Genomic DNA, 14,917 nt, shown 5'->3' with positions numbered 1-14,917 from the left:
CCTTAAAGGTTAACCTAAAAGGTTGTAAAACAAATTAACTATAGGATTATGTTTCAACTGTCCTCAAATTACAAGGAATGGAGAACATTACTGCTTTAAGTTCAGAGGTTTTAGATTTCTTGATGTCATAAATCATTGACCTCCATGAGGGGTCACATCAAAGTAAGCACCAAGTTCTGCACGGAGATTTAAGTGAATAGCGTATATAGGTTGTTTTTGCTTTCAATGTATTCTGTGCACACACATACTTAGTATTGCAGTAGGTATGAGGCATTTTTCAAAATCACTTTATAAGATATTGAAGAAATATACAATTTTCAGATTGTATTGTATAGTGTTTTTTGTTTTGTTTTGTTTTTAAGTGCCATATAACTCACCCCTTCTTGTGGGCCGGCTCCAGGTCACCAGCATAGTCCGTAGTGGGAGCTGGTGATGCATGACACTGGAGGACCTGAAAATGGGGGCTAGGTAAGCTTTAAAATTGGTTACATGCTAAATGTCCCAAATAGGGAAGGCCAGATGGACACTTCACACATAATCCTATAGTTGATTTGTTTTAAAGTATTTTCTGTAATTATCTTAAATTAATTTTTATGTCTATTATCCTTAGAATTGAAAACTATAGTTGCTTTGGAAATACTACCCTACTAGTTTTTTATTCATTTGTTTGCTTGTTTTTTAAGCTAAATTTTGTTTTTTCTCGTCTCAGCTCGATACAGAAACCAGACCAGCCAGGCAGAGTCCTACTATAGGCATGCAGCTCAGCTTGTCCCCTCTAATGGTGAGTGGGCCTCTTACATCAACTTATGGATGACTGTGATAGTTTGTTCTTTATAACAATATAGAAAATAACTCAAGGCTCATCTTCGAAGTTTTATGAAAGCAAAAGATTTCGGAGTTTTGATATTGAGTTTTGGGGATTTGGTATTGATTGAATTGGAGTTTTGGTCATATTTTTTCTTTTAATTGTATATTCTATCTAACCAGAAATGAATTTTTTAAAATAAGATTATCATTGTCAGTAAACTAGTGTAAATAGAATATCCCCTAATGTGATCTAAAATTGTTTAACAACTCTGGCTTCCTTAATACTTACAGAATAATGATCTCTTAATACCACTATTTCTTTACTAGAAAAATTATTTTTTATTACCTAAAAGACAGGGCTTTTGTCTTTTGATGACCACAGAATCGGAATTAGCAGTGATTCTTGTTTGGTGATGCAAGTCATACTTGTTAAGCAACACTGAAATTCTTGATTCTTGAAGGAGCCCCTTTCAAGCAGGGATGGCAGTGTGTACAGAGTTTCTTATTGTCTCTGGCTCCTTTCCCGCTACAGTGGTGATAGAGACTCCTAGGCCTCTAAAGCTGAAAAGATTTGCTGGCTAGCCCTTTCTAAAGTCTTATATAGCGCTCTCTTCTCGAATTATGTGCTTTTTAACCTAAACATAATATGGCTGTCGTGGGAGTGTGCTACTTTAAATTATGCCCATTTGTAATGAGGTAGTCATGAGATTTACTTTATAAAATACTCCCCATTATTAATTTAAAGGTCTAAAAACTGATCATCTGCATTCTGATAGCAAGACTGTGCATCTTGGGTTACTTTAGAATCTTCATTTTCTCCTCTAGGTCAGCCTTATAATCAGTTGGCTATCTTAGCTTCTTCCAAAGGAGACCATCTGACCACAATTTTCTACTACTGCAGAAGCATCGCTGTGAAGTTCCCTTTCCCAGCTGCCTCCACTAATCTACAAAAAGCACTTTCTAAAGCACTGGAAAGGTAGGGTTGACTTTTCCAAGAGGAGTTGTAATCTGGTAGCCTTCTCCCGTCAAATTTGGGCATGCAAGAACTAATAGTCAGTTACCTGGGTTTCTCTGCTGTTTGCCTAATTTCTAAAGACACAGATATATTTTAATAGTTTTGCATGTAGTCGTTGCTGAGTTTCGAGCAATCTGTGTCTGATTTGTTCGTAGTAGAGGAGTATAGGCTGCTGAAGGCCGATGACTCCTCTGAGTGTGTTGCAGATGAAAAGTTAGATGCAGACTCCTCTCCTTGTGTATCAGCTGCTCAAGTAATGTGTTTTTGCAGACTGAAGCCTCTGTTAAGAGGTGTTAACCATGTTGCTGTTGAAGATTCATGACAATTTTTCTTTCATTTCAGCCGGGATGAGGTGAAAACCAAATGGGGTGTTTCTGACTTCATCAAGGCCTTTATTAAATTCCACGGTCATGTGTACCTGAGTAAGAGCTTGGAAAAGTTGAGCCCTCTTCGAGAGAAATTGGAAGAACAGTTTAAGGTTAGATTTTAAAAATAGAATTATTTGTCTTGTCTAAATCGGGAAGCATAAGATTTGGGGGAAGCTGATTTTTAGTTTTCATGTCATTACTTAACTGTAAACTGTTGGTAAAAATTAAATTTGAAGCATATGGAATTCTTGCATACAGCATCCCCTCAGTTTAAACAGAGATACTGTCTATAGAGAAACATAGCAGCAGTGTTTTCACTAAGTAGCTGCCATTTGGCAGAAGTACCAAAGTGGGGAAAAAACAACTCCTTCCTTCCTTCCTTCCCAGATCAAGCACCTTTCTTTCTCAGTTTTGAAAGTACTACTTTTGATGGCTTTTATATTCTTAGGTAGGATTCTGGTACCTACTTTATAATATTTCCGTTCTGCAAGCCTAGTTCTTTATTCTCATTGTGCTTTGATCCATCGGGATTTGTGGTAGTTTGAAGGAAGGGAATGAATTTCATTCAATAGGACTACATTTTACTAATTTGTGGAAGGAGATAAAATTAAGTAACCTTTGTTCATATGAAAATGATCTTTTATTAGTATATTAAATTAGCAGTTTAGATGTGGTATAATATATAAAATATGGGAGGAGTCAAGATTAAATATTAACTTTATTTTTAATTCATTTATTCAACAAATATTTGACTGCCTGTTGTGTCAGTCACTTTTTAGTCACTAGGATCAATAGCGAACAAGACAGTCTAAAGAACATTTTCTATTTCTTGGTTACTTCTGGGTATCTAAATACTTGGGGAATTGTCTATAACTGCCTTACAGTTTTATAAGTATTATAAAAGTAACACATTCCAGAGATTGTAGAACTTAGATACTTAAGAGATATAAATTAGCCAAATAGAGTCAATGTGAAGTAGTTTTTATAAATAATCATTTTGCAGTTGACACTTTTTATGTACAAGAGATTATACTAAATAACTAATAGAAATAGTTTGTTTTAAAATAAGCTTCTAGAGTCCCCTGCTATTTTCTGCTTCTTCTGGTGGCCTATTTAAACCTTTAGCCCATGATTTATAGAGTTGGGTACGTGAAAGGAACAGCTAATTTTTATATCCTAAGCTGTTCTGCATGGACAGAACAAACAAGTCTAAATAGTTTCATTTTAAGTGTTCAGATATATGAAGGATTATTTTAAAATAACTTATCTTTGTCTTTTCTGAGGTCAGAACTGAAATTAAATCTTAAATCTTAAAAAAGAGATCCATAGGGGGTTGCTGGGGATTCTCTTTTGAGACAGCCATCTTTCTTGGATGGTTTAGGTACAGTTCTGTAAAATAGCAGGGGATTGAACCAGATGACCTCTTGACATTGCTCCTGGCTCTGTGTCTATGAAAGATATACTCCCTAAGTGGGGAGAAAGGGGGAACCTACCTTAATGAGATCTTCTCTGTGCAAGTTATTCTGGTCTAGAATCTAGTCATTTTGCTTTGATTCAACCTCAAACACTGATATTCTCTTCAAATATATATATATATATATATCCATATAGATATATGTATTTTAAGATTTTATTTATTTACTTGAGAGAGAGCATGCATGTGCTTGAGCTGGGGGGAGGGGCCAGGACAAGTGACTCCACCTTGAGCAGCTGAGGGCAGAGTCCAGTTTGGGGCTCAGTCTCAGGACCTTGAGATCATGATCTGAGCCAAAACCAAGAGTCCGACACTTAACTAACTGACTGAGCCAGCCAGGCACCCTTTAAATATATATTTCTGTATATAAAGTTGTGGGGGGGGTTATGTGGGCAATCATAAATACACTTTGAAGTATCATTCCAGCACTCTGAAGTTAAACATAATATGAGGCAGATCTATTTTAAACTTTACTCATTTCTAAAACATCAGACGAACATTGTTGGACGAAATTTTAGCATAGTTGAGTAAATATTCAGAAGTGTTTCTAAAGCATGGTGTAGATCGTTAGTATCATCTCCATGTAAACTTCAGTGTGTTTGTCTAACTAGCAATCTTTAGCTCCTAAGTTGAGGTTTATTGAAAGATTTAAGGCCTGGGGTTTAGGAAATGAGACTCAAGCCTTTTTATATATGTTCACGATGTGCCGTTTTGTCATGGAATTTAGCTCAGTATATTCCTCAACTGCTCTTAAAGGTGTCTTTGTGTAACAGTGTGTCAGTTCCAATCTGATTTTGTTCCTGATGAGGTGCTCCACTTACTACAGTACAATCTAAATTTTATGAAATTTCAACCAAATAGTTACACATTTACTTAAAAAGGTGTGGTTTATGCCTTCACTAAGTACTTATTGAGTACCTACTGTGTACCATACACTTTTCTAGGCTCTTGGAGATAGAAGGGAGAGCAATACAAAGTCTGTGCTTTCGTGAAATTTTACATTATCATTTGCTAGTACTTAGGCTGCACTCATATGCATTAATGCTTCTGTGCATACACTTGAAAGTCCCTTAAAGGGCTGTGATTGTCTTCTACTGGGTATTGCCATCTAAAATAAAATGCCAGTGGATTAATAGATATATTGTTAAATTTTACTCATAAGAAAAATGCTTTTTGAAAAATACAAGTTAATTTCTCATTTTATGCCAATATTATATATTTGTGTTAAATGGTCAGTTTCTCTAAAAGGTTGGATGTAGAAATGGAAGGAGAACTTCTGTGGATAAAATCTGAAGAAGAGATACAATTTCAGGATGTTTTGAAGAAAGGGAAGAAAAATGCTTGATAAGCCTTTGGAAGAGGAATAAGCATTCTAGATGTACACCCTGGAATGGCAGGTGGCAAGGAGTCTGAGAGAGAGAGTAGTTTAAGTGGAATTGAATTGTACTTCTCTGCCATGATAATGTAAAAGACCTTGCTAATAGAATCATAAAACTTACTTTGGATATTTCGGATTCTTTATATAAATAGAAAAAAAAATCTTTGGAGCTGGACAAAGGCAGCTCTAAATTTCTGAGATGGTAGGATCTCTCATCACTGCTGGTAGAACTGTAAGTAAGGTTATGTTTACCACCATAAGGCTAGTGACAGTGAATCCCCACTTGTATCCATTTCCTGAGAGGGAAGGAGGTTGGCCTATGGGTTAAATGTAGGGTGAAGCCAGGATATCATCTCTAGTAGCTATCAGGTTTGTTAGGAACTTGTGTTTGAAAAATGTTTTATATGGAAATAAGCTAAAATTACTGCAGATGCTAAGGTAGAAAGGTGATTAAGTTGAGGCCACCAGCTGAGAGCATGGTAGGTGATTTCTTTCTTATAATAACCTGGTTAGCAGGTTGCTGTGAACAACACAGTTATTAAAGAAATTTGATGATGAAGATCATGCATGTGCTTTTCTAATAGGGGAAAATGTCAGTGTTACAATTTGTAGAAGTTGCCTATAACACATTATTAATTGTTTTAATATATCATTTACCCTATGTTCCAAAGTAGGTTCTTGCTGTCTGCCTCATAAGTTTCTTAAAATGTGTCAAGCCTTTGAAAGAGGAAATTTTATGACAAATTTTGGAAGTTATACTTTTGTATAACTTATGTATGTATGATCAACAGTTCGAAAACATTTTTTAGTTTGAAATTTTCCTTTTTACTGTGTACATCTACTTTCTTTTTTTTTTTTTTTTTAAAGTTTTTATTTATTTATTCGANCCAGGCGCCCCGTACATCTACTTTCTGGTCATTGGTTCCAACTTAATATTTTACTGTGTATGCATCTCTTATAAAACCACTTCTAATGGATTAAGAGATATATATTTATTGACTGATGCCCAAAACTTTTTTCTCATCATATTAAAAAATACACAGTTTCTTGGGGGGAAAAAAAAGTAATGTGAAAAACAGCTCAAAAAGCTCTGTGGTGTCTGGGCTGATTCCTTTCAAGGCAAAGAGTCAGCATGAGAAACTGTCAGACCACATCAGACTTGATTAAAATCCTGGGATTAAGGGTGGAGACATTTACTCATCTGTATCTCTGTTAGTCATGTGGCTTTAAATGCAGACCACCAGTTTAATTCTTGTGTGGAAGGTGGCTCCTGTTCTTGATAATATATGCAGTATTTCTGTCATCTTTTACAGAGGCTGCTATTCCAAAAAGCTTTCAACTCTCAGCAGTTAGTTCACGTCACTGTCATTAACCTGTTTCAACTTCATCACCTTCGTGACTTTAGCAATGAAACGGAGCAGCATAGTTATAGCCAAGATGAGCAGCTGTGTTGGACACAGTTGCTGGCCCTCTTTAGTAAGTATTAAATCATTTAATTTTCTATGCTGTCTTCTTTGGAAAGCATAATTTTAGGCATTTTCATCATTGTAACAGAGAACTAGTGACATATGAAAATGTGTCCTGTATTTCCTAACATTGAATCAGGAGACCTAAACCCTAAGTTTTGTCCTTTTATTGACTCACATTCCCCTCATCAACTGTACCTGTAACTTTTTTTTTTAAGATTTTATTTAACAGAGAGAGAGAGTGAGCACACAAGCAGGGGGAGCAGTAGAGGGAGAGAGAGAGAGAAGCAGGCTTTCCGCTGAGCCGGGAGCCTGAGCGGCGCTCAATTCCGGGACCCTGGGATCATGACCTGAGCCGAAGGCAAACGCTTAACCGACTGAGCCACCCAGGCACCCCTGTAACTTTTTTTTTTAGAGATTTTATTTTTAAGTAATCTCTACACCCAACATGGGGCCCAGACTCACAACCCTGAAAACAAGACTTGCATGCTGTACTGACTGAGCCAGCCAGGCACCCCTGTAACATTTTTAACATGGGAAAAAATGCATTTTTAGGAAAAAGCTGTGAGGTATTTGTGTTAAGTAAGATATAGCAGAAGGCTCATAATGATAGTTTAATTTGGACTGGTACATAGTTTCAAATATCTTATGCTTTCTGAATACATTTTTTCTTTAAGTGTCTTTTCTTGGAGTCCTGTGCAAGTGTCCTCTCCAAAACAAGTCTCAGGAGGAGTCCTACAATGCCTATCCCCTTCCTGCAGTCAAGGTCTCCATGGACTGGCTGAGACTCAGACCCAGGGTCTTTCAGGAGGCAGTGGTGGATGAAAGACAGTAGTAAGTGTCTTAGAATTTCTTGTTAGCTTATGTGCTTTGTTTGTTTGATATTCATAGATATGTAGAAACCGCCTCCTAAAACACAACATTTGAACAATGGAAGACTTTGTATTTTCCACCTACTCTCTGGAAATTGAACTGCAGACCTCTTTGTGTGCTTTTCATTTATTTGTTTGAATTTCTTGTGTGAGGCACAATCTTAAGGATTTTTGGCTCCCTGTGTGTCCCGCCCCCCATTCCTACCTGCCATCATGGAGAAAAAGCATTTTTCACATTTCAAAATGAAATTGAAGTAAAACCAGTTTGTTACCTCTTATAGTATGCTCCAATTTTCTGTTTACAAGTTGAAGAGAAGTGATTTTTTACTTTTTCCATTATTTTCTGTTTGATACTGCTGATACTGCCATAGAGTAACACCCAATTTGAGTTATGTTTGCTTGTTTTATGCATAGAAGATTGGAAATTATTTTGGCTCTCACCGTTTTCTCTGTAATCTCTACTCAGAATAATTCTGATGTTTCTTAGGGGCTTTTGATTTTACAATGACAAATGAAAGCTTTCAGTTTACCTTTATATTTTAACAATATGTGGACTTTTTTGTATCACAAAGAAAAAGGCATATTCATCACTTTGAATAGAGTTTGTAATTTGTCTATGGTGTACCCATACCCTGTCACAGATGAAGAACTAGCAGTGGGCTCCATCACTGATAATGTATGTGACAGCTCTTTCAAAACATAGTATGTTGTTTCTCTAGTCACTGTGTTCTCAGTAAGTATCAATTATCAGTGTTTAAAACTAACAAGTTATTTTCACTAATTTTTAAATTAGGAGCCTGGGAAATGATCTGCAGTAGTAGGTCTCTTTGTGCAAATAGGTTTTAGGAAATCGTAAAGCCTTTAAAATGCTGAAGCAAGGGAAAAAATACAAAGTCTAGGCCCTATAAATAACATTGTCATGGCTTATTAGTGTTCTGGTTTCCCTATTTTAAACAGAGTCTGAAATGTCTCTTTAATTTACAGCATTTGGCCCTGGCTGATTTCTCTTCTAAATAGTTTCCATCCCCATGAAGAGGATCTTTCAAGTACTAATGGTAAGGGCTACCTTAATCTTACATTGTTGACATTGTTCTATATCACTAATACTAGGCTTAAGGCCAGAGGAAAAAAACAGGCTTTTGTTGTTAAGTGTTTGACTTTATGTTCAGTATCTCAGAATTGACTTTGAACTCTACTCATCATATTTAAGAGGATGGAAGTAGAGGTCATGTTCTTCCAGTTCTTCCAGCAGCGCATTCTCCTGTTTAGCCACATTTGAATAGGAGTCTAAAGAGTGCAGTACCTTTTAATTCTTTGTCTTCTTCCCTTCCTCCTTATCCTTAAATGTTTTTTTTTAAAAGGAATTAATGTGAACAGCATTACTCTGTTAAAGTGTTACCTGCTTATTATAGAACATCTGGGACATTCAGACATTAAGAACAGGAGTCACCCATGGTTCTGTCATACAAAGATACTTTGTACTATTCACATGATAGTGTATTTCTTGGGACATTTTTCTCACATGTACGTACACCTGCCTGGGATTGATATCAGATACAGCTTTGTGCCTGCTTTTTAAGGTTAGCGTTATGTTGTTAGCATTTTCCTTTGCTACTTAAACATTTTGAAACATGATTTTTTTTCTGGCTGCATAATATTCTGCCCTGTGGATATCCCACCATGTATTTAATCATTGTCTGTTTGCTTTAAAATTTTCCCCATTGGAGATAATTCTGCACTGAACAATCTATAGTTGACTCCTTTCTGATTATTTTACCCCCATCAGATCAGTGCTTCTCAAGCGTTAATTTGCAAATAAATCACCTGGGATTTTGTTAAAATGCAGTTTATGATTCAGTAGGTTTAGGATAGTGCCTAAGATTCTATATTTCTTACACGTTCCTGGGTGATGTCGGTATTGTTATTCAGCACTTTGAGTAACAAGGAGATAATCTAAACAATGGGATTACTGGATCCGAGGCTATGAATTTTTAAGGCTGCTAGGGAATAAAAGGTCCATCGTCTCCATCCTCCTCAGCATTAAGTAGTAGGTAAGTAGTAGGGGACAATGTCAAGGGCCCAGAGGCAACCTGCACGGATTTGATGGATGCGTTCTGTTATCAAGATCACTACAGCGAAGAGCAGAGAACTCTGAGCATTATAGATGGCGTTTTTTCTGTATAGAAGATGTCATTTTCTTCATTTAGTGAACAACATTCTGCTTTACAACAGTTTTTAAATTAAAATGTTTATAAATCTTGCTTTCTACCTTTCTGTAGCTACACCACTTCCAGAGGAGTTTGAGTTACAAGGATTCTTGGCTTTGAGACCTTCTTTCAGGTGGGTGGCAGCTGAAAGAGGTTTATTTCATGACCAGTGATTGCAGTTTTAAACTGAGGAATCAGGCTTGGGTGTAGAAGAACCTTTGATCTATCCCAACTTTGTCTTATTGTCCTAACATAACAGCAACTAAAAGCGGAAGTTCTTTGATATGAAATGGATTTGTATATGTTATACCTTCACCTGCTGTGTGATACCAGTATTGAGTGCTGTTACAAATATAGGGGAAAGGCAAGGAAAAGAAAATTGCTTCTCCCAAGTGATATTTATTCACTGGATTTTTTTTTTTTACACTTTTATACTGTGTTGAAATTAGAGGGGAAGTCTCAAAAAATGGGAACTAAATGTAAACCAAAGGATATTGCTTGACATTTTTCGTATCAGTAAAGATGATAAAGCAGTTTGTTTTTACAGTCATTCTTGTCTCTTCTCCTTTCAGAGGGATAACTTCTTATTCCTTTTCAAGTCTAACTCTCATCTGTGTCCTTGATCCTATCCCTTCTTGCCTTCCCACCTGTTACCCTCTGTGCTGTTTCCAGTATCTTTTTATTTCTTTAACAACCAGTTGCTTCCTTTTAACCTAGTAACATTCAGGTGTAACTTGTTCTTTTAAAAAAGTAAAATTCACAATCGCATCTTTCTCTGATGTTGCCCTTTCTCTCCATCATCAGACTTCTTTTTTTTTTTTTTTTAATGATTTTTTATTATGTCAGCCACCATACAGTACATCCCCGGATTCTGATGTAAAGTTCGATGCTCCATTAGTTGCGTATAACACCCAGTGTACCATGTAATACGTGCCCTCCTTACCACCCATCACCAGTCTATCCCGTTCCCCCACTCCCCTCCCCTCTGAAGTCCTCAGTTTGTTTCTCATAGTCCATAGTCTCTCATGTTTCATTCCCCCTTCTGATTACCCGCCCTTTCTTTATCCCTTTCTTCCCCTACCGATCATCCTAGTTCTTATGTTCCATAGATGAGACATCATCAGACTTCTTAAAAGGGTAGTTAGTGTGTGCTAGCCTTACTGACCCTACTTCACTCCCAGTCATTTCTCAGCCTTCTGCAGCTTAAACTATTAGTGCCTTCCTGGTTACCAGACTTTGTAATTTTCGTCCTGTTCAGTTTTCTCTAGCATTGAATCTAGTGACCCCATTCCTTCATGAAGCCTCCTTTTTCTTAGCTCTGCCATCATATTCCGTCTCTTTCACTTTCTTCTGTACCACATGCCTCAGAGTATTATCCTCCACAGTTCTTCCCTGCCCTTCCCTTCCCACCTTCTGCATTCTCCCTGGTGATCAGATCCATCCTTCTGTCTTGAGCTTTCATCTCTTGGGTAGTAAGTCCAAAATTTTCAGTTCTGACTTTTTTTTGGAGTTTGGACTCCTGTTTTAACAATCTGATCTCCCTTATACATTTCAAACTTTAATACGATCCAAAAGGGCTTTTATTTTCCTAACTGGTCGGCAAAAAATGATCTTTCTATATATATCTGTGTGCCATCATCCACCTACGTGAACTCTTAAAAAAAAATCCTTATTTCCGTTATTAATCTTTCTCACCAAGTCTTTGTAATTCTGTGTTTTAAATGCCTTTTAGATCCAACTCCTCCCATTTATTTCCCTTTAGTTCAGGCTTTTATCACCATTCACCTGGAGTATAAAAAGCTTCCTAATCAGTCTCACTGCTAAGAGTCCCTCTCTTCTTCTATAGGTCATTTCTGCCATGCTTCCATGATTATATTTTAAATATAGACCTGTTAGTGTCCCATTACTAATACAAAGATTTCAATTCACTCACCCCCAGTGGTTCCAATATCTTTTTTAGCTTCATGTCCAAGTGCTTGATATTTCAGCCATATTTTCTGCCACAACCAACCTCCTTTCCCCTAATACTTAACATAGTAACCATTCACTGTGTCCTGTTCTTGAGTAACTCTGTTTTTATTCCTCCAAGACTGTGCTATGCCTAGAACAGTCCATTTTCCTCTTCTGCCCTTTCCCTACCAACCTGTGTGCACTTACCACACCTGTCAAAATCCAGCTCTGGTAACACTTACTCTGTGAAACCGTTTTAGAGCTTACCAGAAGGCATAAGCCCTCCTGTTACTGTGCTTATTCTTTGCATAGTTTTTATTGTAATGCTCATCAAATTGGTTCATAGTCTCTTATTTAATCCTTTTGACAGAGACTATTCCTCTTTCTCATTTATCTCTGTGTATTCAGCATCTACCTGGAAATGCTTAGATTTTTTTAAGAAAATGCTGCATTTAATGAGGAGAAATCTGAAAAATCCTTATTTTTTTCAGGTTGATTTACCTTTCCAATGTCAAAGAGATTTTTGCTCTGTATACTTTATGATATGTATATTTTTCTGATTTAGGGCCACCTGAAGTGCATAGATTAACAGTTTGTTGGAGTAGGAATACTGAGAGACCCCTAGCATTGCAATGGTCATTTCAAACAAACTACACAGAATGCAAGGTTAAGTGTAAATGAAAACTCTTACAGTAAAAGTATCTTTCCTAATAAAAGACTGTAATTTATTTGAGCTCCTCATTTAGAAAGTAAAACCTAAGTAAAAGTATGTTAATGTAATGTAATGAATGCGTGTTGTCTTTTTTGCTTTGTTTCATTGTACTTAAAATCTTGGGGAGCTTATATGCAAATGCAGTTGGTTACATCAAGTACGTATGGAAAAATTTGAAACCATTGCAGTTAAATAGGTGAACTTGGTTGCCTGGGAAATATCTTTAGAAGTTTAATTTTGTATGATTTGCTTATATCAATTTTAGGAACTTGGATTTTTCCAAAGGCCACCAGGGTATTACAGGAGACAAGGAAGGTCAGCAACGACAAATACGGCAGCAGCGCTTGATCTCTATAGGCAAATGGATCGCCGATAATCAACCAAGGTATTTCCGAATCAGATGCACTCTCACACCCCACATGTGTTTCAGGCTCTGCTGTAATGCTATTGATTATAAACTCTTGAGTCAAAATGTTGGTAACACAACATCAAATTATGACCCTGATGATCCTAAGTATACTCCATTTAATCTCTGTTCTCCCCACTACTCTGCCTAGTGTAGAGAAGGAGGCTTTGTCTCCCTTGTTAATCATGAGCTTCTACTCTAATTTATAAACATCTGTGTAAATCTAACTAAATGGCATGTTCACAGTTACGGTGATTTGTATTGACAAGGGCATGGTGGTCAGTCTCAGTCAGGACTGCTCAGAATCAGATAAGTTTCTAGTTCTGCCACTTCCTAGGTATGTGTCCTTAGCATCTCCTCAATTGATTATTACCTTTCCAAAGTCAGTAACTGTTTCATGCTCATTTCTATATTCAGGCTCCTGTCATACTGTAAGCATTATTATGGTTACATGATTGAATGAACTTAGTCCTTCTGAGCTCTAGTTTTTAACCTATAAAAGAGGAATTACAGATTGCCACTTCAAGGGCCTAGTCGAGTGCCTTATACTTAAGACATGCTCAGTAAATGTAGCTGTGATTAGTAGAAGGCAATAAAAGAGCGTGGGAATGTGCTGTGTGGATGCTGATCGATTATGAGAATCTAAATTTTTCTGTAACTACTTTTTATGTTATAGAAGAATAGATATGTTATACTTTGATATACCCCACTGTCTCCAAGTCTTTGGGACAGGGGATGTACTGACTCTTGGGTCCAGACACAGTTCCATTGTTAGTGTTTTTAGGTTTATGGTTTTCATATGTGGATTTATTTTTACTTTTTTAGGCTGATTCAGTGTGAAAATGAGGTAGGGAAATTGTTGTTTATCACAGAAATCCCAGAGTTAATACTGGAAGACCCCAGTGAAGCCAAAGAGAACCTCATTCTGCAAGAACCATCCATGATAGAGTCATTTACTGCGGACGGGAATCCAGGACTGAAATCAGTGCTGTCCACAGGCCGTAATCTAAGCAACAGCTGTGACCCAGGAGAGAAACCAATGGTCACCTTCAAAGAGAACATTAAGCCGCGAGAAGTGAACAGAGACCAAGGAAGAAGTTTTCCTCCCAAAGAGGTGAGAAGGGACTATAGCAAAGGAATTACTATAACTAAGAATGATGGAAAGAAGGACATCAGCAAGAGGAAAACAGAAACCAAGAAATGCACCTTAGAAAAGTTACAGGAAACAGGAAAGCAGAGTGTGGCAGTGCAGGTAAGCTGTATTTGAACTATAACGCAGGTAGAGGAAGGCTCACACAAAAGGCAAGATTTTTCATTTTGTTCCTAAAGCCTTGAGAATTGGCTCTTCTGGAAGCTTGAATGCATTCTTTGAATGCTGCACAGTAAGGTCACGTAAGAGCTATGGTAGGTGGTTACTCTGTCAACTCTTGGAAATTATAATGTGAGTGAAAAAAATCTCAACCTGATTTGACATTTTTGTCAGTCCTCTCCAATTTGGGGAGGTCAGTTCATCCCATGAAATGACCGGTTGCAGACCTATTAATTACATGAATAATTCTATTTTCTTTGGAAAGTGTAACTGGCATTCGTTAATGTTATACTGGGAAATTTGGGGTCTTCTATAGATCCAGTAGAACCAAGAATATATTAAGGCTTATAGTTTATTGTTGTTTTTTTTCTAATTCACTATAAGAAATTAAAGATACTCTTAGAAAAAGATGAGGCTCTTTTTCTTGGCATTTATACCTGTCCCAGCCAGTACTATTTTATCACTTCAATGTTATCCTGACTCATGGAAATTTGTAAAGCAAGAATTTAAGTCTCTTGCTGGCAAAAGGTAAACACTGCTCAATTTTTTGTCTTTTTTTTTTTTCTTAAACCTTTCCAAAGAGATATAGACGATTAAATATAAATGGAAAAGGTCTTTGCTCTGTGCTGGTCTCATTAATACCATTAAAATGTTTGAACAAAGACCCAGTAGCCATCTCATGTGTTAGCACATTTTCGCAAATGTATTTGTTTGCTGTAGGCATGAGGACCCTTACGTTTTTGAAGGCTGCTTGCAAATTGATAGTACCTTCAGTGTATCTCACCTGCAGAGTTTTTTTGGGAAACAGAGAAATAACGTAATAGTTGGATTTTAAGATTAATAGTAAGGGGAGAAACAAAAACATGGTAGAAATTGAGAAAAGGCATGGGGAGAAAGAAGTGCTGGGAAAAGCAAAGAACAAACCAAAGTACCAGTGTTTTAGGCATGAGTCC

The 14,917-nt window shown here is 36.9% G+C and overlaps 1 protein-coding gene across 5 annotated transcripts in view; it reads left to right on the top strand.

Annotated features, from left to right (window-relative positions):
• Window positions 1-14,917, top strand: part of SMG7 (SMG7 nonsense mediated mRNA decay factor) — an 86,423-nt gene that overhangs the window by 60,939 nt on the left and 10,567 nt on the right. For 3 of the 5 annotated variants that reach the window (XM_019804487.2, XM_034666809.1, XM_019804486.2), the window contains 9 exons: window positions 710-781; window positions 1,633-1,783; window positions 2,165-2,300; window positions 6,356-6,518; window positions 7,186-7,342; window positions 8,365-8,435; window positions 9,660-9,720; window positions 12,515-12,634; window positions 13,481-13,907. In XM_019804487.2, coding sequence (XP_019660046.1) covers window positions 710-781; window positions 1,633-1,783; window positions 2,165-2,300; window positions 6,356-6,518; window positions 7,186-7,342; window positions 8,365-8,435; window positions 9,660-9,720; window positions 12,515-12,634; window positions 13,481-13,907 — 1,358 coding nt within the window. The remainder of the gene's footprint in view (window positions 1-709; window positions 782-1,632; window positions 1,784-2,164; window positions 2,301-6,355; window positions 6,519-7,185; window positions 7,343-8,364; window positions 8,436-9,659; window positions 9,721-12,514; window positions 12,635-13,480; window positions 13,908-14,917) is intronic. The other 2 variants (XM_019804488.2, XM_019804485.2) reach the window with 1 other exon arrangement.

This window comes from Ailuropoda melanoleuca, chromosome 8, assembly GCF_002007445.2.
Source record: "Ailuropoda melanoleuca isolate Jingjing chromosome 8, ASM200744v2, whole genome shotgun sequence".
In the NCBI taxonomy this organism is placed as follows: Eukaryota; Metazoa; Chordata; class Mammalia; order Carnivora; family Ursidae; genus Ailuropoda; species Ailuropoda melanoleuca.
Note: the sequence above shows the minus strand (reverse complement) of the source record. Positions and strands in the feature narration are given on the sequence as shown.